General features: G+C 43.8%; 1 protein-coding gene across 1 annotated transcript; it reads left to right on the plus strand.

Annotated features, from left to right (window-relative positions):
- The first annotated feature begins 8,108 nt into the window (after positions 1-8,108).
- LOC139655544 (mucin-22-like) lies at positions 8,109-23,952 on the plus strand. Its single transcript, XM_071532985.1, has 8 exons — positions 8,109-8,633; positions 17,487-19,202; positions 20,075-20,274; positions 20,417-20,437; positions 21,743-21,875; positions 21,991-22,034; positions 22,162-22,278; positions 23,058-23,952. The coding sequence occupies exons 1-8, from the start codon at positions 8,588-8,590 to the stop codon at positions 23,250-23,252; spliced, it is 2,472 nt and encodes an 823-aa protein (XP_071389086.1). The 5' UTR covers positions 8,109-8,587; the 3' UTR covers positions 23,253-23,952.
- The last annotated feature ends 343 nt before the right edge of the window (positions 23,953-24,295 follow it).

A 24,295-nucleotide genomic window follows, 5' to 3' on the forward strand; every position in this document is an offset into this window, starting at 1 on the left:
CTTTTCCTACCTCAAAATAAGTCAGTCATAATATTTAAGTAACAGATTAGTCTTAATTAGACTAGTCCACCCTGAGAATGTAAGACCAGTCTAAGGCTTAGACTGGTCTTATACTAGCTTTATGCAACTGGCCCCAGTCTAAGGCTTAGACTGGTCTTCAACTAGCTTTATGCAACTGACCCCAGTCTAAGGCTTAGACTGGTCTTATACTAGCTTTATGCAACTGACCCCAGTCTAAGGCTTAGACTGGTCTTAAACTAGCTTCATGCAACTGGCCCCTGATCTTGTGTTTTCCTCCCAGTTGACTGCTGAGGCTGAGCAGAGAGTCAGTAAAGCCAGAGATGTCATCGACACCATCATAAGAGAAAACAAAGGTATGGAGTTTCATCTTTTTTTACTTTTTTCCACAATAATAGTAAAGACATCAAAACTATAAAATAACACAAATGGAATTATGCAGAGACCAAAAAAAAGTGTTAAACAAATCAAAACTATCTTATATTTTAGATTCTTTAAAGCAGCCGTCCTTTGCCTTGATGGAAAGGCAAAGGCTTTGGAAATAAATTCATACATAGGCGTCACTATTTATATTTGTCTAAGAAACACATTTCAAGCAATTACGCATAAGCCTTTATCAAAATCGCTTAAGGCTTATGGAGTGTTTGAGTTATGTAACAACCTTCAGCCACACACGCACACACACACACACACACACACGTCAGAGGTACCTGCAGTAAATCTGCTCTGTTGGATGTTAGAGTGGGTACAAAAATGCACTGAATCATGGGGAGGATTTGAATCTTATCTCGTTGCGCTTGGTACCACATCTCAGAGAATTTCAGAAAAGCACAGAAGGGTAAATTTGATGATAAGAAAGGCTGATTTTTGGGAGGTTTGAGTTGGGTGGGTTGGGGGGGGGGGGGGTAAAGGAGATGTGTAAAGGTTGCCTGAGATGTGAAGGAGTGTGTGAAGGGTGTGTGTGTGTGTGTGTGTGTATGGGGGAGGAGGGAGTGAAGGTTTAGGGGAGACACAGGAGGTGCTGAGGAGGTTATGGGGTGTGTGTGTGTGTGTGTGTGTGTGTGTGTGTGTGTGTGTGTGTGGGGGGGGGGTGTATGAGGAAGAATGCACTCTCACATTCCTGGCATGCCCGCCTCATTGTAGCAGGCTAATGAGGCGAGGGGGAGGGAGCGAGAGAGAGAGAGAGAGAGAGAGAGAGAGAGAGAGAGAGAGAGAGAGAGAGAGACAGAGAGAGAGAGAGAGAGAGAGAGAGAGAGAGGGACACAAAACCCGCCGGAGCGCCGCCCGGCACGGAGCGGCTGAGCTAACAGCCGAGGAATTCCAAACGCCGGACATGAGAGGGCAAGGCTCGCTGCCAGCGCTTTGCTCACAGCCGGCGCTAATGCAGATACATGCAGACACAACACACACACACACACACACACACACACACACATAAAGATGCACATATACAGTATGCTAGGGTTGCTGATATTGGCCTTTATTAAAAACTGGATATCAGCCAGTCAGTGTCGTCCATCTCTGATATGATGGAGGTTCCTTGTTAAGTTATTTTATCTTGTATCCAAACTTATCAAGCTTATTTTAGATTTTTTTTAATGAAATCATCTTATTGCACCTGCAGATAATTTTACCAGTTTCCACAAATTTTACTTTTCTTTCGGGATAATGTGACTTGTTTCAGGACATTTACCTGGTAAATGTTTCAAGATTTTCTTTATTGTTTTATGATGATTTCTTGAAATAAATCATATTGGCATGTATCAGGTGAAATGTATTGAAACCAGCAAGATTATCTGCTGATAATTTGACTAAAAATATCATGAAATAAGATTGATAGGTCTGGAAACAAAATAAAATCACTAGACAGCTTGTCATTTTTTGCAGTGTACAGTCTGTAAAACCTGCAACTAAATTTTATTTTCGTTGTACATTGTATTTATTTGATATTATATTTTATATTTGAATTGTTGAATAATGTTTTTTGCAAGTAATTTATTCATTTAACAACAGTAATGTATCCCAGTCTGAGTTTCAGTGGAGAGTTTTAGTGTCCCATGATGGTCCAAATGTGCTTTCAGAGGCTTTTCCACCCTGACACGAATAAAATTATGGGTGAAAAACTGAATACTAGCCTACTTTTTTTTGTGTGAAAGTGGTCAAATTTACAGATATTGAATATTGGTACAAAACTTTGACTATTGGCAGCTTCAATCCAAAAATATCAGTCTTCAAAAACGAAATATCAGTCTAACCGTAATGAAATGGAAATGATCTATCCATCTCAGACACACTGTGGACTCTCACTCAGGACTCTATCGGGAGCTAAAGTTAACATCAAACTGGACACATCCTTCCTACTGATGAGTCACAGCTGACAAGCAGACCTGACAAGATAAACCAGTCAGGAAGCTCCGACTGACACATCCTTCCCCTCCTCCTTCCCCTCCTCCTCCTTCCCCTCCTCCCTCGGTCCCTCGTCCCGCAGCCCGCTCACTTCTCTGCCCCATCTGTATCGCCGCTCTCCAAGTTCACACTCCCCCTCACTTCATCCATCCCCAACCCGGCCTGCCTGGGTCCAGCTGGTCTGATGAGGCAGGATCCAGGATACATCATCCAGGCCACATGGGGGTAATGGAGGGTAAAATCTGAGAGGAGCTGCAGGATCAAACCGCTCTGCCCCCTAAAACAAACACGACATTCCTCTGACCAGCTGCTGGAATTAGGATGATTGGTGGCGGCCATGCATGCACACACACACACACACACACACACACACACACAGCAAAGGTGTTAATTTAACACTACTGACCTTATGCCCACAGCTGCGATTTTGAAATCATAGGAAACAAGCAAATAGTAAACATGTGTTCCCCCACCAGTGTTCTAGTTCCACCCTTGGGTCAGTCAGTGATGGCTGAGTGAACTTGAAATATGAGTGAAATTGTATAAGCATTTTCCTATGGGACAATGAAAGGACAGATTGACCATATATTTCTGTTGCCTACTCTCCTCAGAATAAGTTATATCTTGAAATGTAGTAACTGTAATTGTCCTGTTTTTACTCAATGCAGTACAAAATACAATACGCAATAAATACAATCCGTACATTACACAATGTACACTACAATACAATTTATAATACAATATACAATATAACATACAACACCAGGAGCCTGAGTGTTATGAATAATATAAATGCTAAATGATAAGTGACATATGGTATTGCCCAGTAGGTAAGTGGTAATATGATATAAGCAGTCAACACTGAGGCACAGTGGTAGTGCAGTGATGATGCAATAACAAAACAACAGTCCAACAACTGGACAATAACTACAGTGTCTTGTAGTTAGAGGTTTGCCCAAAAATTCTCCATTGACTCTCACTTCAACACATCAACCCAGTCTGATGTCTCCAAGTGTGTAGCATGTGTAGACTATTATGTTACCTATGATAACTTTAACTGTATTGCTTTACCACTGAGTCCCCATTCATTGTCCCCCACATTGTATGATAACTTTAACTGTATTGCTTTACCACTGAGTCCCCATTCATTGTCCCCCACATTGTATGATAACTTTAACTGTATGACCTGCTTTACCACTGAGTCCCCATTCATTGTCCCCCACATTGTATGATAACTTTAACTGTATGACCTGCTTTACCACTGAGTCCCCATTCATTGTCAATGCCGCCCCCTAGCGGCACAAGGTCAACATTACAGTGTGACTAATTAACGAACTAACTAACGGACGGAGACCGATCCATAGTCCCCCCTTTGGTTGGGGACAACTACTAGAAGATTGGCTCAGCCTATATATATAAAACACAAGTGAGGACTTCAGATAGACCTAACAGTTAAAATTTAGCTCGCAATCTCAGGAACAACTACAGTAACTGCATACATTTAGCAGGGAAGTTAGCTAGCTTACGAGCTAGTTAGCTACTAGCTATAGGTTAGATTCTGGTGGCTCACGATTCTTGATATCCATTCATTTCTAATATGTTTTACATATGTTTTCTCTGTTTATTTCCTGAGATGATTGCATTTTGGCACAGGACATGGCTTGGCTGTACTAGCTTTTCCAGGGAAAGTTTCCCATCCTGACATAAATTAAAAATGGCAGCCATGGGAATAAAGTCCATGCCGGTGTTTCTGTTTTGAACCCAGAGCCATATCAGCTCTCTGAGTGGACAAACAACTCTCAGTCAGCACTTGTCAAGTCCAAATAAGGCTGCATTACACTATCTGATTTACTGCTCAAGATAAACAACAAGAAGTTGCATGATATTTTGTGGCCAAATGATTTATTCAACGGCACTGCAATGTAATGTAATTATGTCAACAATGACATAAAAATAACTTCTGGCCATGTGTTAAATTTCAGGATGTGACCTGCTGAGTCTAAACACACTAATCAGATGGGTCACATATGACAATGTTTGTAAACAGAATGACCAAACAATCAGATATTAATTGGATATGAAAAAAAATCAGATTTCTGTGGTACTATAAATCAAAAAATCAACAGTTATTAACACTAGAAAATTTGCTGTGCACACACATGCACACGCACACACACACACACACATACACAGCAGGATTAATAAACATGAACAAACTGAGGCTAACACACACACACACACACATACAGACAAATTACACACACACAATGGATTTAAATACACACAAACGGGGGATAACACACACACTCGGGCCGGTGTTGACACTGAGGCAGACACCCACGCAGGACTCACATCCCCATGCACACACACACACACACACACACACAAAATTACCCATAAATCATGAGATCACACAGTGTAACTTTTGCGGACATGATGGCTCCTGATGCACGATCCTGCCTTTGAAGTTCAGTCTCTAAAAGCTTTATTAATGACGCCTAACTGTTTCAGCGCAGGGAGACGCCAGGAAAACCTCCACACCCCTGATGTTATCTCTCCTATTTTCTTTCCCAAATTTCCCATCAACAGCCACTGGACCTTGCATCATGTCCCCAGAAGCACAATAGCAGTCAGACTATTACAAAGTCTTTTTTAAAGCGGGGGGGGGTAGTTGTTGTTGCATTTTGTATTCAAAGGACAATTTGAACTAAATCCAGCTGAGACCAGTCAGTCAAGAGAGATTTGGACCTAAATGAATGGAGGCATAGCAAAAGTGCCCTGAAAGCAATTCCTGGGAAGTTTTTGAATATCCGTTGCCATGGCTACAAGCAACTGAGTCAACTGGGTGGTTCCTGCAGGGCGACAATCTGGCCCGAGTCCCTGCTTTTAATCCAAAAGTCAAACACGTCGCCAGCTGGACCCATGTGCCCGTTTCTAGAGTAAATTAAACTATCACTGTTGGCTAATGGCAAAGGAGCCGATGAATATTCATGATTTAAAACTACTGGAGCAGACAGATATGGGATGTGTCTATTAATGTTTCTATTGTCTGTGCATAAATTATACTTTTAGGAAGAATGTTCTGTGGGATTTTAAATAATGATTTGACTTTTATGCTGTCTTGCATCTGAAGTTTGTCATCGGCTTTTTATTTATTTGCCATATGGATACATGCTATATATTTTAAATATATAATAATATAAGAAAGAAAGAAAGAAAGAAACAAACAAACAAACAAAGACTGAAACAAATAATAAAAGAAAGAAACAAAGGACAAGTTTGTGTATGTCCCAAAAAGCATTTTCCAGTAAAAAGAAAGTGAAACACACTGGAGGAAAATTTAAAAGTGACTGATTACACAAAATCAAAACCAAATCTAGCACTTTCTAAAGGGAAGAAGTAACTTGTTTGACAAAATTATAACATTTTAGACATATTGAACCCCTCCCCCCACTAAATGGATATATTGTAGTTTCAGAATGAACTCTTCAAATCTAGAAACGGTTATCTGCCAACCAATTTGTTTGTTGTCCATAAGGAGGGAAATTCACACTGTAGATTTGTACGAAAAACTCCACAATGATAATAGGGGGCTATCATCTATGTTATTTCTACATTGTGTGCTTTTGTGCTTTAAAACGCAACCCACCCCAAAGTTGTAGAAAAAAGGAATTTGACAGACTGACTGAGAATCTCCAGAAGAATCACAAATGAAGAATGAAGATGCTTCTTATTAAAACATCAAGAGGGATTACTGACTACTGACTGGACTTCTCAGCCTACTGTCCAACTAAGCTCTGTTCTTTAATAATTAAAGTTGCCATGTGTAGCATTTTTAAACATTAACATATTATTGACCAATTAATTATGATACTTTGATATAATTACTGTAAATAATTGAGACCATGGTGGTAGCCTCTATCTCATAAGCAGTGGTATTGTTAGTCTTCGTGTTTATCAAAGTTAAGACCACATTTCCCATAAACCCTTCTTGATGACAGTCTCGTTTGCATGCTGTAATTATGCCGATCTCTCACAATTAATGTGGTAATGATTTATTGATGTTAAAAAGCTACACACAGCAGCATAAATGAAACTGAAAGATGGAAACATTGGGCATTGGTCCCTTGTTCTATACACTCAGCTCAGTTTCAGACTCAGAAGCACCAGAGCAGCATACAGGTCACTGACACTAAATACAAATATTAAAAAGCACAGGCTCATCAGTTTCAGGCTCATCTTTCAGCAGGGCCAACATTCTTCTTCTTCTTCTTTTTTGGTTTTGTCCCAGAGACCCACATGAGAGGAGGATCTGGTCTAGTGTAGGAGGGGAGATAACAGTGGACAGAGTGAAGCATCTGAATCAGAATAGTGACGTTACAGACGAAGACCACCAACAGTGAGACCAAGTCAAGACCAAGACCGGAGTTTTTCAAGTCCGATTCAAGACCGAGACTTTGAGTGGGGCAAGGCCGAGTCAAGACTGAGACCAAATGGGAGTCAAGTCTCGAGTCAAGACCCAGACTGGGACATTGAAAGTCCAATTCAAGACCGTAGTAAGGGCATTAAACTGACACCAGTCATTGGTTCTTATTGCACACGAGTTCAAGATCCAATCTCACTAACAAGGAAACAAAAAAATCAGATGATATATCAGGGGTGATAATAACATTTATAGACTCGATTGGTCTTGAAGTCAAATTCAGAGTCCTCATTGTTGGAGACCGAGTCAGGACCGGGTAAAAACGTGGTCACTTCCTAGTCGAGACCAAATACCAGAACAGTCCCGTGAAAATAAGGAAAAGACGGGACTCCATTGATCAAAACCATCACTTCAAAGCATCATGTCATCTTTAACTTTTCATGATGAATCGCCACATAGAATAAAGGCTTTTTAACCCATTTTGAAGTGCCTTGGATCACTTTTTCCTACAAGACTCTTTTGTTTCCATACTGCACTCAACTCCATTATCTTTAACATCAGAAGCTAAGAAGCTTTCCAGCCTCCTATCTGTTTTTTGTCGTCTTTAAAATGTCGTCTCAACACCGGTAAAGATATTCGGTATTGCGGCCACTACAGAACAGTCATTCTTTTACATTTTTTTCTTTGAGATAACTTCTTGGAAAAAGGTCAAACTGTGCCATTGCTCATTATTTGGCCACAGACCCCCTGGAAGCCCAGTTTGGGAGCCACAGGACTACTCACACTACTTGGACACCAGCCAAGGACCAGTCATCCCTGGATGGGGCGCCTGAGTGAGTGTCTGATGTTGAAAGCGATATGAAACACCCGACAACCCCAGTTTACATCAGTGACCATGTGGCAAACCTGAATCAGGCCGGGTATTTTGTGTTAAAAACGGATGGGGGAGGAGAACAGGTTGATTCAAAGATCTGGATCTACAAAGGCCTGTCCCGTGTTTGAAGGACTTCAGGAGAGTCGATGTGACTCTCACCCCGTGTGCTTGAGTCATGGACCATTTTTGGATTGAATCGAAACGAGGGAACACATTGTCTCAGAGCTTCCTTTGTTATTCAAAATGTCCTGGCCGGCCTGAGTCCACCCAAAAAAAAAAAAAAAAAAAAGGCTGTGGATTGGATCTCATCTCCCCCCCCCTGGTTTCTCATGATAAGGGAGGCTGGGACAGTGCGGAGGAATGGGCAGTACCACTGGCCTGCTTCACTGGTTGGTAACAGCTGAACACTTGCTGGGGAGAGAGAGAGGACTGACTGAGCACAATACCAACACCAGACCACTGTGGGAGAGAGAGAGAGAGAGAGAGAGAGAGGCAGAGAGACACTGAGCGACAGCGGCGCAGCCAAGGAGACCGCAGAAAAACTCTCCCCCAAATCCCCAACACTGCGGAGAAAAGAGAAAAGAGAAAAGGAGAAGCAGAGACAAACAAAAGCATTCTTGGCTTTCAGTTTTGTTTAAAAAAAAAAAAAAAAAAAAAAAAAAAGAGAAAAAACTACAATACCTTGGGCGAGATCATTTACTTCAGATACAAATTCAAGGAGATAGGCGTGACAGGACGGCGTCAGGCAGCAGCGAGTCTTTGGGTTTATCATCTGTAAAACATTTACAAAATACAGAATAACGGATTGTACCGCAGCGCTGAATGAATGGTAAATTCATCCGGGCAAAGAAACACGCAGAAACAGGATGAGAGCGACAATGCGAATCACGTGGCTGCTGCTGCTGCCACTTGGTGAGTATTCAACAGTTTATTTAAACGCGTTAGGAAAAATCACTATAATATTCCTATAATATTCTCATAGGGTCTCACAGTGTGTGTCCGTGGCTTTATGGTAACTTTATGGTATTTGTTTTTATCCCATATGGTATACGCTATAACATTCATATGATTTTATGGTCTTGCTGTGATATTTGTATAGTATATTTCTAAAATTTACTATAGGATTTCTATTCTTTTTCCTACTGCAAGGGGAAAGGTGTCTCTCTGGTATAGCAGCATCAGCTGTCATGCATTATTGATGTATAAAAACAAAGTGTAGTCGCAAAAAGAAATTCTGAATCTGAATGGCAGCGGTCAGGCAGCAACAGGTGCGCGCGGCTACACTGACGTCTATTTTATTTCAGTCAGGGATGAAGTGGAGGGTAAAGCATTTTCAGACTAAAGTTTACCTTTTTAGACTGACCCAAGTCTTCATAATGTAAATTCATAGTATCTATCATAGTAAATAGTATCACAATGATGCCATAGTCTTTTAATGGCAAATGATGAAAGTCCTTTGAGGAAAATACACAAGACATAAATTCATGCTTCTCTGAGAGTATGACTGATTTTTATTTATATTGTTGGTTGTTTTTTGATGACTGCATGGCGTTTACCCATCTTTTTATTTACTTTTTTATTACCGATTTCACTGATTTCATCTACCATACTTCACTGATTTTAATTCAGTAGCCACAGATTCACATTCTAATCCCAATTTGTCCACTTATGCAGAAAAGCCTCAAAGTTAGAAGTTTAATTGGACGATAATTGCCTTAATTGTCCTATCAAGACCACAGGCCTATACCAGCGAATCCATTAATCCTCAGTCATGAAACCCCATAACTGCTGGATGTGTACAGTGTGTGTGGAACAAGTGTAGGGCTGCAGAGCTGGGACATCTTACCCCCCCCCCCAACCCCCCCACCCCACCCCACCCCACCCCACCCCACTCTTCAAGAGCCAGGACAGACACAAGGAGCCTGAATAATGTAGTGCACCCATGACCTCCTATGTAAGAACCTGCCTCCCTCCCTGACTGAGGGGAGGAAAGTGTTTTTCTTTAATTATGCACCTGCCCCCCCCCACTCTCTCTCTCTCCCTCCCTCTCTCTCCCTCTCTCTCTCTCTCTCTCTCTCTCTCTCTCCCTCTCTCTCCTACACTACAGTAGGTGAATTCAGATGCGGGGAATTAGACGGGAGGCTTTTGTTTTGTTGACACTGCGCGGGAAAATAACAATCTGTGACGGCTGTCAGCACTTTTTCCCTCTAAAAATAAAAGCGTCACACATTTTTGGTCCGTGTGAATGGGCATCTGGGTTCATGTGTACAGCAGGTGGGAGAAAAACATGGCAGACACAAAGCAGAGAGCTGCACAATTAATCGTCTATAATCGTATATTGCGATTTTAGTTTGCGCAATTCATAATCATAGAATATCGGCGATATAGAAAAATGTAATTCAATTTAGAATGTCTGCTGTGGTCAAAACTAGTCAGGATGTTTCTATAAGATGTAAAAACTTCCTCAATTTGTTCCTCAAATCATCAAAAATAATAATAATAACGATCAATAATCATGATTGCATGTTTTAGCCATTTTTATGCAGCCTTAATACAAGTATTGAACTAATTTTGGACTGTCATCACTCATCATTCATCATCATTACAGGCCTACAATATATTCAAAATGTTAAAGGTGATATTAGTGCTTAGAAAAAACACTTTGATAGCCTGGATCAGTCTCTCTAACGGAGCCGATACGTTGTAGGAAGAGTTATCACTCCTGTCCAGGGGTCCGCTCCGCTTCCTGACCTCTAACCACACCGTCTCTCTCTTCTTCGCCGGTCGGGGTCATGCGGGTTCGTGACGTGTTAAGTTTCCTACAAGATAACGGCGCCTGGCACATTCGTCTGCTGCCGCCCGCGCGAGCCCCGAAAGCACATGGGAGAGAGCGGAGAACAATAGATGGGAAAACTTTATCAACATCCCGGTTCCCAAGGAAGGCGTGGCAGCAGCAGAGAGCCTTCAGTTCCCCTTCAGTTCCCCTCTCCCACTCAGCCACAGGGACACTTTCCCCTCCCTGGATGCTGGAACATGGAGAAACGATGTGGGGAAATTTTATTTGTAGGGAGGATAAAAACAAGGGGTTCCCGTGCACCTAAATAGATGTGTTAACCCCTTGAATCCCATTTTATAGTCAAATTCCCCCTTAAGTAGCTTTAAAGTTAGAAAAAACATTTTTGTCCATACTGTACGACATTCTGTATCTGCTCGTTCATTGAAGCTATAGCTGTTTATATTGAGTGAAATATTCAAAGCTAAGATGCCTTTTTTTTTTACAGCAAATGGAAAAAATCTAGGTGTCTTGTGCATCATTTTATACACATTTCCCTGCAATTCAGCATGATATATTTGGTATCTTTGGAATCCTTGGGATCTTGACTAGAATACAAAATACAGTTCTGTGGGTTTGAACAAAGCTTGGCCGCACAACACGCATTTGTAATGATGGTTGCACCAGTGGGACCAGCAGGGCTGATGAGGTTAAGCCATTTTTTGTTTTTAATGATTAGATATGATTTAGTGTGGGAGATAACATTGGGGAGAGTGAAACCTTGGGCCAGAATAGTCAATCTTAGTCATTCCTGTATTCTGTTTTCTCACTGTGCTAACTTTGAGTAAGTTAGATAATTATAAAATTCTAATTCGGGACCCTTGGAGCGCTCTCAAGGACCCATGGCAGTCCCGGGAACCCAGTTTGGGAACCGCAGAGGATCCTGTTTTTCAAAGGGCTGAGATATGGAGACAGGTTTCCTTCAGGGAGGAACCTCTGATCGCTGTAAAGCTGTGCATTTCATCACTGTCCGCTGCGGAAGATAAAGAGCCGCTCGCCTTCACCTCTACTGTAACCTCACACTCCCCCCCCCCCTTACCCAGCATGCCCTGCTGCACACCCAGGTGTCCATTAATCAAGCCCTGCGGCTGGTACCGCCACGGACCTTCGCTCTACTCCTGCTCTCCCCGTTCCTCCCCTTCTCTCCTGCTCTCTTTCACTCCATCTCCTTTCATCTTTCTCTCACACACACACACATGCACACACACACACACACACACACACACCTATTTGTGTCTTCCTCCCCTCTTTACTTTCTCAACACTCTTCCCTCTGTCTCATCACTCCATGGGAACTCCCTTCACGTCTCCACTTCTAAGAAAACAGAAAACGGCTGTTCCCTCATTAGCCAGGACCAGTGCAAACAAAAACTGTGTGTGTGTGTGTGTGTGTGTGTGTGTGTGTGTGTAAAAAGAGGCATGCCTAAGCAAAGGCCTGGTCTTCACTGGACCTCTCCAAATTATCTTAAGTGATGGTGACTAATATCCCTCTGAATCCGACAGGAGATAAATGCCGTCTTGAACTCCTGCTATCCTGTTGCTCAATTTATCTCCTATCCTAACATACTTTCCTGAGGAGTGTGTGTGTGTGTGTGTGTGTGTGTGTGTGTGTGTGCGTGTGTGTGTGTGTGGGGTTGGAGCTGTAACATTGAACTTTACCATTAGCGCTCCCCACAGCTCAACCTATATAAACACACATACCAGCCTGGTCTCCAAGGACAGGGAATGTGGCTGTTTGTGGACAAGTGTCTTGTGTGTGCGTGCATGTGTATTTCTGTGTGTGTGTGTGTGTGTTTGTGTGTGGCCAGTCATTTCCATTTGGCCGTTAGATTTACAGCGTCTAAAACCCCTCTACTTTCTCTCTCCTTGTCCTCCCCCTCCCCACCCTTCTCCCCTTCTCTCCTCCCTTTCACTTGTCTCTCTTTTATTCCCGAGGAGCGTTTTTACATTCACAGCTCCTCGCCTCCCTTCATTGGAGTGCACTTTGTATGAGAAGCCGAGCAAAGACAAGCCTCTCCCCCCCCCCGCTCTACCCCTCCTCAGTCCCTAGATCTGGGCTGAATTACCTCTCTCAATGGGACATGGTCTCTGGGGAGGAGGAGGAGGAGGAGAAGGAGGAAGGGGAGGGGGGGGCACTGAACCCTAGAAGGCCCCGGCTGCAGCAGGGGGTCGGACTGAGGGAGTGACCCGTCCTGGCAGAGCCGCACGTGGGGCGAGAGGGGCCTTTGTGTGGGCTGTCACCTAGCTAACGGGGCGGCTTTGTCCCGCCGCGGCTTTGGAGCGACAGCTACATTTATTTATTTACTCTCTTCCCTTTGGCGCGTACGGTGCGAGTTCACGCTCAGGCGCACATCAATCCGGGGTTACAGTTGGTCTGCCTGGCAGGCTGGCGGGATAACTGGCCGGATGGCTGGCACACACACACACACACACACACACACAGGTTGCGCTGTTAAGCCCCCTTAAAGGGAATATCAGCCCTAAAACCCCCAAAGTATGACAGAAATGTTATGAATTTCCAGCTCCACAGTTCATATGCATAGTAAATTTTTCCTTGAACTTTGCATAGTTCAAGAATAAAATCCACCCTAAAACACTGTTAAAAAAAATACGTATTCCTAGATAACTAGATGACATGATGTCATGCCAAGATATTTCCAGTGCAGCTATAATGGAGTTTAATAGCAGAAAGTTGTTGAAAGTCATTCTGGGAAATTTATGGAAAGTGGGTACAACAAAAAAGTAAGTGACACTTTCATCACAAAATATCTCCTGGAATGCAGTGAACATCACATATTGATGATATTTAACAGTGTAAGAGTATATGAGGGGGGGTTTTTACAGTATTTGCTGAGGCAGGGAGCCATAAAACCGTTGCTTCTCTCCTCCCTTCTTCTCCTTTCTCTCCCTTCTTCTTCTCCTCTCGCTCCATGTTTCAGTGTGTGTGGGGCCTTGCTCCTGCGGGTATTTTTACAACATGGCCGACAGGAAGGCAGGACAATTCAACAAGTCTCCACCCTCCGGCCCTGATTGTCATTCTGCTTTAACTGCGTACGGATGGAGGCTCTCACACTAAACAGGATTGGGTTGACGCCCGCTGAAGCCAAACAACAGGACCTCCTGTAGGGAGGGCAGGGAGAGAACGACCTCTGACCCCTTCACTGGCCCTCCACAGTCTCACAGTATCAGGCCAAACAGCGCCAAGGTCCAGAGGTTTACTATGGGACCGGCTTCAAAGGTAGATCAGGTCACTGAGGCCAGACAAATTTGAGATCTATAATTATAATTATACTTTTTGTGCAATTAGCATGTTCTAATTTAGCTAGCTTTGGGGCGAAAGTAGAGTGGGAGTGAGGAATTTATAGTTTTAAAGGAATAATCCGCAACATTTTCTTATTGATAAATGTCAGTTTTGCCTCTCTCTTTTGCCAATTGATATAATACAATAGCGATTCAACCTATATCCAGTTCATGAAAGCTTTTCCATTTGCTGTTCTAAACACTCGGTGTCTGGTAGGTCTTTCCCGGGAAAAAATGTCTGGCGCACAGGAAGTGATGCGTTTTACACTTCCACCAGCAGCAACAGCGGTTTGTTTGGAGTAAACAGAAGAAGAACTGGGTAGTTAGCATGAGCAGCGATAGCCACCATGGCTGAACAGACAAAGCGAAACTCAAACTGCATCAACAGAAAATCCAAGCTCCGCCCACACACTGTTTGATTGACAGGTGATCTCTGGAAAAGGCAGTGCAGAAACACCACAGCGATGAGCGCTTCGCAACAAAGATATTGGAAAAAAACAAACAAAAAACACAAGGAACTTGCAGATTACAACTCTCCAGTGAACACACATTCACACATATCACGTATACAGAAGTCACACAGGCACAAATCAACGAAGCCATTTCCCATTGCTGCAGTGAGCCAAGAAGTGGAAGAGAGGAAGAGCCAGGGAAAACAAAACAGAACGGTTCTCACACGCTCTCCTGTCTGACCCTCACGCAGTCTAGATGAACAGGTCGGACCGTGGGACAAACACACAGGACAACACGACAGGGGCCAGACCTGGTTCAAACTTCTATATTCTGGTTGGATGTAGGTGAAGCTAGCAGCAGCGAGTCTGGAGGTGTGGCAGTTGTAGTATAGGCTAGGTGAGGCACTGTTAGTGGTAAACATGTACACATGTGCTTCGGAATAACAAGCTCTGTTCCTCCTGGGCAGTGTTGGGAGTACTCTGATTACTTTTTTGTGGTAACTAGAAACATAAGGCTTTCTTGTAATGTGTGTTATTAGTTACTTTTCAAAATCAGAATGTCATTACTTTCACTTTTCTTTCCTATTGTAAGTAAAAAAAAAACTAAAAAAAAAGAAAATCCTGCAGCATCATGTGCAGACAACATGCTGCTAATTGGAAAAAAAAAAGAAATCTAAGTCTGTTTAGTGAGATTGGTTTACTGTTTTAATAAAAACAGAGCAATAGACTTGCGTTTCATTTGAAAACAAAGATCAACTCACTTGGCAGCACAAGCCATATACGCAAAGTACTCAAGTTACTTCTAATATCGAGTAACTTTGTAATGTATCTGGTTATTTTTTAAGGTATGTAATAAAGTAAAGTAACTAATTACTTTTAAAAGTAACTTTCCCCAACACTGTACCCTGATTAAGACACACCAGGAAGGATGGACTGTGTGTTAAAGCTCCTCTGTTGTCTTTTTCCATACCTACTGTGTGGAGGGAGGAGGGAGGCAGTGCAAGTGGATTTGAGAGACTACAGGTGGTGCTGTGTGTGTGTGTGTGTATGTGTGTGTGTCTGGGGGTTGTGCGGCTAGGAATGTGTGGGTGAGGTAAAAACAGCCCTGGTACTGATAGCAGCAGGATCAGAGGGTGCTGTCACCCGCTAAGAAACAGATGCATCAGTGACAGCTCGGGTCAGCGGGGGTCGGCCCAAACAGGACACCCGAGTTGACAGAGACAGTTATGAGATGATAGCTATACAAGTAAAAGTATGTATGGATTATGCAAGGGACGTATAATTCTTGACTTTTGCCAGACATTTCATAGTAGAAGGCTGGCAGGTTAGTGGTTACAGAGAGCGTCCCATAAGATAAAGGTTACAGGTTTGATCCCCGCAACAACTGATGTGTTGATCAGCAGCCGTGAGTCCTCCTTGGAAAAATACAGTTCCCAAAGTATGACGTAATGTTGAATATCTTTCCAGCTCCATAGTCAAAGGAAAAATCCACCCTAAAAGCCTTAAACACTATTAAAAAAAACTATTGACAATGTACCTTGAATTCATAGGCCCACTTTGTTGTTTGGTTGTGTATTTTTGTTTTGAAATGTAGGAAATCACTGATGAAGCAGTAGTAGAGGAGGCAGGTTGAGGGAAAGTGGGTACACAACAAAGCTGTCTAGTTCTGTCTCCAAGCCTCATAGGGAAAAGCCTATAGGAAACAAGTGTTGCATGCTGTCAAAATGCCACAGAGCAGAGAGCACCAGATGTACTGTAAACCGAAACACTCAGCTGAATCAAAGCGGCTCCTCTGAGTGGAGAACTTCAACAGTATTACCCTCTTAGTGATGATGTTCAGGGCAGCTGCCCCAGGCATGATAAGTGATGTGTCTGTGGTATCCAGAGACAGGACAGGCTTGGCTCTACACCCCTCCTCTTGACCAGAACAGACTCTTATCTGACAACTCCCGATACCGCCCTGATTGCCATGACGACCTGTAAAGTCCAGACTTACACTGTATTACAGGTTGGCGTGTTTCCACTAGCGGTTGGGTGTGCTTCTACCCTGAAATATGAGAACCATGTGGAAATCAATTGATTTGGTCCAAGAATCGTTCCATTAATTGACTTGCATTTGCATTGATGCAAGCTTCGATGTGGATTGTAGCAACATGGCTGCAATGTTTTTTGAGTGTGGTTATGGTAGGGAGTCAATTATGATGTTAAAGCTTGATGAAGAAGATTTATTTTATATTACAGAGTGCAAATGTGTAGAGGGAACTAGAAAAACATGATCTATTAAATACAAAAGTTTACTTATGTACTGTATATGTGGTGTGCCGATTTACTTGATGAAGCCCATCCACAGAATTTGTTCATGTATAATAAATGACTATGGGAATTGTATTCTCTAGAACATTATCAATCTGACATAATATATTTGCATGTCGCTGTTGGTGAAAACCTCCAAAATGTCAACTTTTCAGCAACTAAAAAAGACAAATTTGTTTTTAGCTTGATGACCATGCATTTTTGAGTTTATCTAATTGGTTTGGAAAAGGTTTCATAAAACATAGAAATCACTAAAATTGGAGTTACAAGGTTTTCACCTGACAGCGACAATGTTCAATATTCCATGATGAATGTATAATATAGTACAGGTGCGTGTCAGGGAATGTGTCACTGCACATGTACAGTATGCTGAAAACCTATGGTTGTGTGTGGTGGTGGGTGGGGGGTGGATGGGTGGGGGGGTAGATGGGTAGGTGGATTGGGGTGTTGGGGGGGTGGGGGGGGGGGGTGAAGGAGGCAGATGCCATTCCAGGCCAGGATTGTTCGCGGTGCACCAGGACAAGCCCGCGGTCAAGGGTGTGGTGCTTCCTAGGTTATTGTGTGGAGCGTCCTGTCCTGTTCACTATAAATAGAGAAACAGAAGGAGATGAAGCTCTGTTGCCGAAGTTTACAGCTGCGCTAGGAGCAGGAACTCAAAGAGCACAGGTCAACACACAGTTCATCATTGCTATCAGATAGATTTCATAGTGTTCAGTCACCTTGAACCTTCACTGTCCAAGAAAAGGTGTGATTCTTGTAAATGTCCGGCATCATAAGTTAATAAGTTGTTATCTTCTATCTATCATGGGTTTGTTTCAGTACTACACATTTAGCAACCAAGATAATGTTTTGTGTTTGTTTTCTCTAGGCCTCCTATTTCACTGCGTCTGTTCAGAAACTGAAACTGGAGGAGATGCTGGAAGTGTTCAGACGGAGAAGCCTAATGCTGATCCTGTTACACTGAAGAATCCTGATGCTGAACCTGTTGGGACAGGAACTGGTGGTGCTGTGACGAAGGATGACAGTGCTGGGGCGAAGACTTCTGGCAGTGACGGCACTGACGCGAAGACTCCTGGCAGTGAAGGCACTGAAGCGAAGACTCCTGGCAGTGAAGGCACTGAAGCGAAGACTCCTGGCAGTGAAGGCACTGACGCGAAGACTCCTGGCAGTGAAGGCACTGACGCGAAGACTCCTGGCAGTGAAGCGAAGACACCTGGCAGTGAAGCGAAGACACCTGGCAGTGACGGCACTGAAGCGAAGACTCCTGGCAGTGAAGCGAAGACTCCTGGCAGTGACGGGACTGAAGCGAAGACTCCTGGCAGTGACGGCACTGAAGCGAAGACTCCTGGCAGTGAAGCGAAGACTCCTGGCAGTGAAGCGAAGACTCCTGGCAGTGACAGCACTGAAGCGAAGACACCTGGCAGTGACGGCACTGAAGCGAAGACTCCTGGCAGTGAAGCGAAGACTCCTGGCAGTGAAGCGAAGACTCCTGGCAGTGAAGTGAAGACACCTGGCAGTGAAGCGAAGACACCTGGCAGTGAAGCGAAGACACCTGACAGTGACGGCACTGAAGCGAAGACTCCTGGCAGTGAAGTGAAGACACCTGGCAGTGACGGCACTGAAGCGAAGACTCCTGACAGTGAAGCGAAGACTCCTGGCAGTGACGGGACTGAAGCGAAGACTCCTGGCAGTGACGGCACTGAAGCGAAGACTCCTGGCAGTGAAGCGAAGACTCCTGGCAGTGACGGGACTGAAGCAAAGACTCCTGGCAGTGAAGCGAAGACTCCTGGCAGTGACGGGACTGAAGCAAAGACTCCTGGCAGTGACGGCACTGACGCGAAGACACCTGGCAGTGAAGCGAAGACTCCTGGTAGTGACGGGACTGAAGCAAAGACTCCTGGCAGTGACGGGACTGACGCGAAGACACCTGGCAGTGAAGCGAAGACTCCTGGCAGTGACGGGACTGAAGCAAAGACTCCTGGCAGTGACGGCACTGACGCGAAGACACCTGGCAGTGAAGCGAAGACTCCTGGCAGTGACGGGACTGAAGCGAAGACTCCTGGCAGTGACGGCACTGAAGCGAAGACACCTGGCACTGAAGCGAAGACACCTGGCAGTGACGGCACTGAAGCGAAGACACCTGGCAGTGACGGCACTGAAGCGAAGACAGCCGACGGTGACGGCACTGTGACGAAGGAACCTGTAGTGGACAAAGTAGCTATGAAGGAGCCAACAATCCCATTCCCAACCTTGACCCCTAAGCCCAACACAAGAGCTCCCACTACTGTCGAGCTAAGAGACAAACCAGCCATCACCGTCCCCCTGATCAACCCAGGTGGTGCTGACACTCCCACCAAACTACCAATCACCCCTCAAGCGGTGGACCACAGCAGCAGCGGCTCAGCGGCGTCCACGAGACCCAACGTGCCTGTCGCGTCACCTTTCGTTCCTGAGACTAGAGTCACAGACAGCTCTGACAGCAAGGGGAAGCCCGCAACCACATCATCAGGACTCACTGGAGCAGGGCAGGACTCCACCCGCTCCGTGATGCACTCCGCCTCCAGTTCCAAGGATAGCAAAGGAGGTAAGGACTGTACCCTCGTCCCCAACACTGATGAAAATCAGGTGGGTGGGGGGATGGATAGGGCTCTGCATGTCTATATGTTCGCCCGTCTGTCCCTCAAGAATAATATCTCAGATGATTTCTCAGACATCGCTGGTCTGTTTTTAACGAAGCATGGAGGGATGATGCATTTGGCGCTGTGTTCCAGCATTAAAAAAATACACTAATTGACCTGATGGGGGCTCTATAATTAAAGGTCACTATTTCTATCTTGGAAAGGCCCTAACTCGCCCTAAACCACTAACTGAAACTAAACTTACTACACACGTCTAGCTGACCTTATGGATTACAATGATCTGCCTAATGAGGGCGCTATGATTAAAGCTAGACATTTTTAACTCAAACAGACACCACTGATCCAATTTTGACAAAACTTGGAGGGATGATGCATCTTGTTACCGATTGGCCCAAAGGGGTGCCTGCATTATTCCTGGGGACCGATATGTTTTTTACTTGTTAATTATATACACTTCTCCCTAAAAAAGAACTCATCAATTATTTACTACCAAACCACCGGGTGGACTGTCACCAAAAGAGGGTGACAGTCCACCCGACTTTAGAATTTTTGACAGTTTGTTCGATCATTGACTTTTGTTTGATTATTTGTTTATTAATTTGTTTGTTCGTCCATGTCTCACACGTATCTCAGACACCCTTGTTCTCATTTTGACAAAACTTGAATTTGGAAAACTTGGAAAATGATGCATCTCACCACTGCATTCTTATTACAGGTCAAAACAAGGTGACATATTTGTCACTGATTGGCCCAGAGGGGATCTACCTATTCATTGGAGATGACATGTTTACTGTTGCCTTGTTTTTTCTACTTGAAGGCGCAGTAGCAGATGTCACTACGAAGACGACGTTAGCTGTGAACCCAGCACAGACAACATCCAGGACCTCACAACCACCGGGCGCTGTAACCAAACCTGCTGTCCCAGGCAAGATAGTAGCTACTCCAGCACAGACCGCAACTACAGCCCCGTCTCCTACAAACTCCAGCTTCACAACCGCAAAGAGAAAGACGTTTTCGGTAAGACAGAAATGGAGACAGTGCTGATATGCGAGAAATAATGACAAATTTGCCTGAACCTGATTTTTCATGAACATCTGAGAAATAAAACTGCCTTACTCAGATATGACTCACATTCTATTTCTTCTCCTTTTTTCTACAGTTTTCTCTGAATGATGTGGCGGTAAGATATTGCTTTCTTTTGAAGTTAGTATCTTTAAATCTGAGCACCAGACTGTTTCTATTCAGTTCCATTAATATAAACAATTCATGTAATAATAAACAGAGTTCCTGCTCTGACTCTCATCAAACCTCGACTATTGTCCTGTCCATGGGAGGCAGGCTCCCACCCTTTCCACTCTTTCCTCACTAATATTTCCTCTCAAATGTTTCTTCGATTTAGAGATCGGGTTGAGTAATTGCTTTGCACCCAGTTTTAGGTGTGGGCTTTTATAGCAATAATACATAGGCGCCTGTTTTTTTTTTTCTGTGATAATGAGTATGCAATATGTACAAGGTGCTGCTGAATGCCGTTGCCATCACTTAAGTACGATTACAGTTACAGAACATTCTTAAGGGTATTATGGCTTTTATACAGCAGTTACCCATGCATGTGTACTAATCTTACATTTTATTAAAAGTAATATACATACATAAGACTAAAAAACAGGACAAAACAAAGAAAGATTGCTTGTAACTACCTACCTAGTTACCAAAAGAGTTGGCATAGCAACCAGTAACACATGTGTATCCGTGCTTTATGGGAAAAAAACTAGCCTGCTTGATATGAATGAGATTGTCTTCCTGTTTTGAGAACAGAGCAATAGTTTTTTTTTGCATTGCATTTTAAAAAAGTGGTCGACAACACACCCCGCAGCACAAGCCATGGCATTTTTTGAAGTCGGTAAACACAAAAGCACTGTAATAAGTTACTCTTAATAAAGAGTAACTCTGTAACATAACTAGTTATTTTAGCGAAGCAACTGCTTTTAAAAATAACTTGCCAAAACACTGAGTGAAAGCATCACTGGAGGTTTCTGAAGGGAGGAGACACTGCTAAACTTTCTGTTTCCAGCAGCAGGACAGGAAACAGTGAAGCACGCTATAAAAAAAAAAAGGATTCCAGTCATTGGGTGGAAAAAGTGTCTTAGTGGGAACCCTTCCTGCCTTTCACTAGTTTCCTTCTTTCCCACACCTCTCTCATGTTCACCCTCTTTCTGACTCGCTACGCAGCTGGGCTGTTCCATAATACACCAGGAATAATCCGCACATCACAGCACAGGAAGCTGTGCTGTGATGTGATTTTAAACATTAACCTTTGACCTTTCCGTACATCCACCCTCTGGCAGAATAGTAGTCTAGCAAAGGAACGGTGATGTCATATCAGCCCAACCGCTGTTAGGTGAATTGTTTATGGCAAGGATACAAATGAGATGAGATACAGATCAATCTAGATGTTTACAGATATTTTGTTTTGTCTCACGTTCAGAAAGAGGATGATAAGGAGCTGGCACTAGTGTGCAAGCAGCTGATGAAGGACATGCATGCCGGTAGCTGCACCCTGACATTGCAGCAGCACGATGGCAAGGCCGTGTTTGACAACGTAGAGATACGTGGAACAGGTACCGCACCATCCTCCATTTGGAAAAGTAAAACTGTGGTCACATTAATTCAAAACAATAGAATATTCTATAAACTATCTGCAAAAACATAAAATCATAATTATTTATCTTACAGTGAAACCCTCCCTTGCAAGTCAGTACTATGACGAACTCACCAAGGTAATGATGATTAATATCTGGATATATAATATATGTTTAACAGTCTTTAATTGGGAGTGGGCAGTGTTTATGTACTTACTAACAGCACTAAATGTAAATAATTTCCCTCTGTCTTTTCCTCTTCCAGAAACCCAATAACACCACCCTGATAGCCATCCTGGCCTCCTGTGGAGCTCTGCTAGCCATGATCATCGGCCTTGCCATTTACGCCTCCCACCACCGCAAGCCCTACAACGAGAACCAGGTAGGCAACAATATTCATATTCAATAACATCCTACTTAGAAACAACAAATTCCCACATCTGATCTGGTGCCATCATGGAGCTTCATCAGAGAATTGGCTTTGCGCAATTAATGGCTAAATATATAAAGCAGAGAAAAATAGAGATAGCCTACCTGAAAAAGATTGTTGTGGTGTATAAGTAGGTCAAGTCAGTAATGTTATGTGTAAAACTGAGTCTGATAAGGTAATTTGTTTCCAAATTTAGGTTATTTTGACACAGAAAAGTCCTAGCCTGTACTCCAAAGCACCACAAGTTTTAGCTTGGGAAGAATCAGCTCAGTTAGCCTGAACAAACAGTTGGTTTTTGGCTTTGTTAGCTAGCTAGCTAACAACCAACAGGCTAATTTTGCAAAGTAACCAATGTTAATAATGTTACTAACTCGCAACTATAGCCAATAACGCTAGCCTCTAATTAGCTAGTGTGCAAATTACAGTAAGACAGAGATGGTTAACTAAACGGATACTATGATTAGCTAGCTAACAAGCTGACATTATCTAAACATAAAATCTAATTCCCAATCAAAATCAGCATAGGAATTATCCATTTCTATTTCTATTTCTAGAAAAGCAGTCAGCCAAAAACTGATGACCTCCAATATGGCCGCCAGAGTGTGTGTCACAGTTACATCATCTGAAAGCCTTCTATAGGCGAGCACAGTTGTAACAATTCATCCCTACTGTCAGCTTAACCAGTCTGGAGAACAGATGGAACCTGAACTTTGCCCTCTTGATCTCCACAGCAACACCTGACGGAGGAGCTGCACACGGTGGAGAACGGTTACCATGACAACCCCACGCTGGAGGTGATGGAGGTGCAGTCGGAGATGATGGAGAAGAAGATGGCGCTGAACGGAGAGTGCAACGACAGCTGGATCGTCCCCATCGACAACCTGCTGAAGGAGGACATGCCCGACGAGGAGGACACCCACCTGTAGGGACGAGGAGGGGGATAATAGAGGAAGAGGAGAAGAAACAAAAAAGACAGTGGACAGGACCTAGCCACATACACCCCCCCCCCCCCCCTTTCACCACCAAAAAATATATATCCACGCTTCTCCACACCAGCCCCGCCCACTCACCCCCACTCCTGACCCCGGCGTCCCTGTCCTATAGCGAGAAAAGACTCTTTCCCAGATGGAAATACATCAAAATAGAACAAGCAAGATCTCCAGTCATTTTTATGAAGAGCTGGTGATCAGCTCTATTTGATGTATTTCTGTGTTGCCATTTTCGGACTCTGAAAAGGCCTGAAAGCGGCAAATGACACGTCGAAACACTTTGACGATGAAACAAATCAAATCCAGACACATAGAGGCCTTGGAAGCATAAAGGACATGTTTATGGACATGTATATTTTAACCTACAGAGACTAAATTCTTCCCTGTTTTTATACAAATATTTAGAAACTGTGACCGCCTGCTGAGCACAATTCAAAATTCACAACTCTCAGTGCCATTTATTACACTGCTGTCATTTCAGTCACAGACAATTCTGCAGGTAGGTTCAAGTTTCACCTTTTCTTATACCGTTCTCACCAAAACAGTGTTGATTTGTACACGAGCATCTGTAAATAGAGTATTTTTATATTTGGAGGAAGGAAGGAGGAAGGAGCCGGCCCCAACTCGAGCCGGAGGATCTCGCAAATTGATGAGCTTGCGTCATCCTGCGGCTCCGGAGGGCCGGAGGGCCGGAGGGCCGGAGGGCCGGGCGGGCGGGCGGGGAGAGGAAGAGAGGATCAAAGAAAAAGGTAACGGCAACGTCAGCTGCCCCGGCAGTTCTGTGGGTAGAAACACTAACTTAGATAAGACGACCTCGGGATAACTCGACCCGATCCCGGTGATTTCGACTAGTGCGTCTCGGCTCTGAGGACCGCACTGGTGCAACCGAGCGTTAACTTTAACCACGAAAGAGACCAAGTAGACACTGCTGAGGAGGGAGGAGGTTTCTAGAGAAATGAAGACACATGAAGGGTTTCAGT

Source organism: Centroberyx affinis, unplaced genomic scaffold (assembly GCF_046629955.1).
Source record: "Centroberyx affinis isolate AG114_WGS23_722 - 3 ecotype Tasmania unplaced genomic scaffold, CSIRO-AGI_Caff_v1 ptg002302l_1, whole genome shotgun sequence".
NCBI classification, from domain to species: domain Eukaryota; kingdom Metazoa; phylum Chordata; class Actinopteri; order Beryciformes; family Berycidae; genus Centroberyx; species Centroberyx affinis.

Excerpts from the sequence above, each read along its gene's own strand:
- LOC139655544 (XM_071532985.1), top strand. The coding sequence starts at position 8,588 with ATGAGAGCGACAATGCGAATCACGTGGCTGCTGCTGCTGCCACTTG. Across the intron at positions 20,275-20,416 it reads CAAAGAGAAAGACGTTTTCG|TTTTCTCTGAATGATGTGGC; the intron begins GTAAGACAGAAA and ends TTTTTTCTACAG. Across the intron at positions 21,876-21,990 it reads CGTAGAGATACGTGGAACAG|TGAAACCCTCCCTTGCAAGT; the intron begins GTACCGCACCAT and ends TTTATCTTACAG.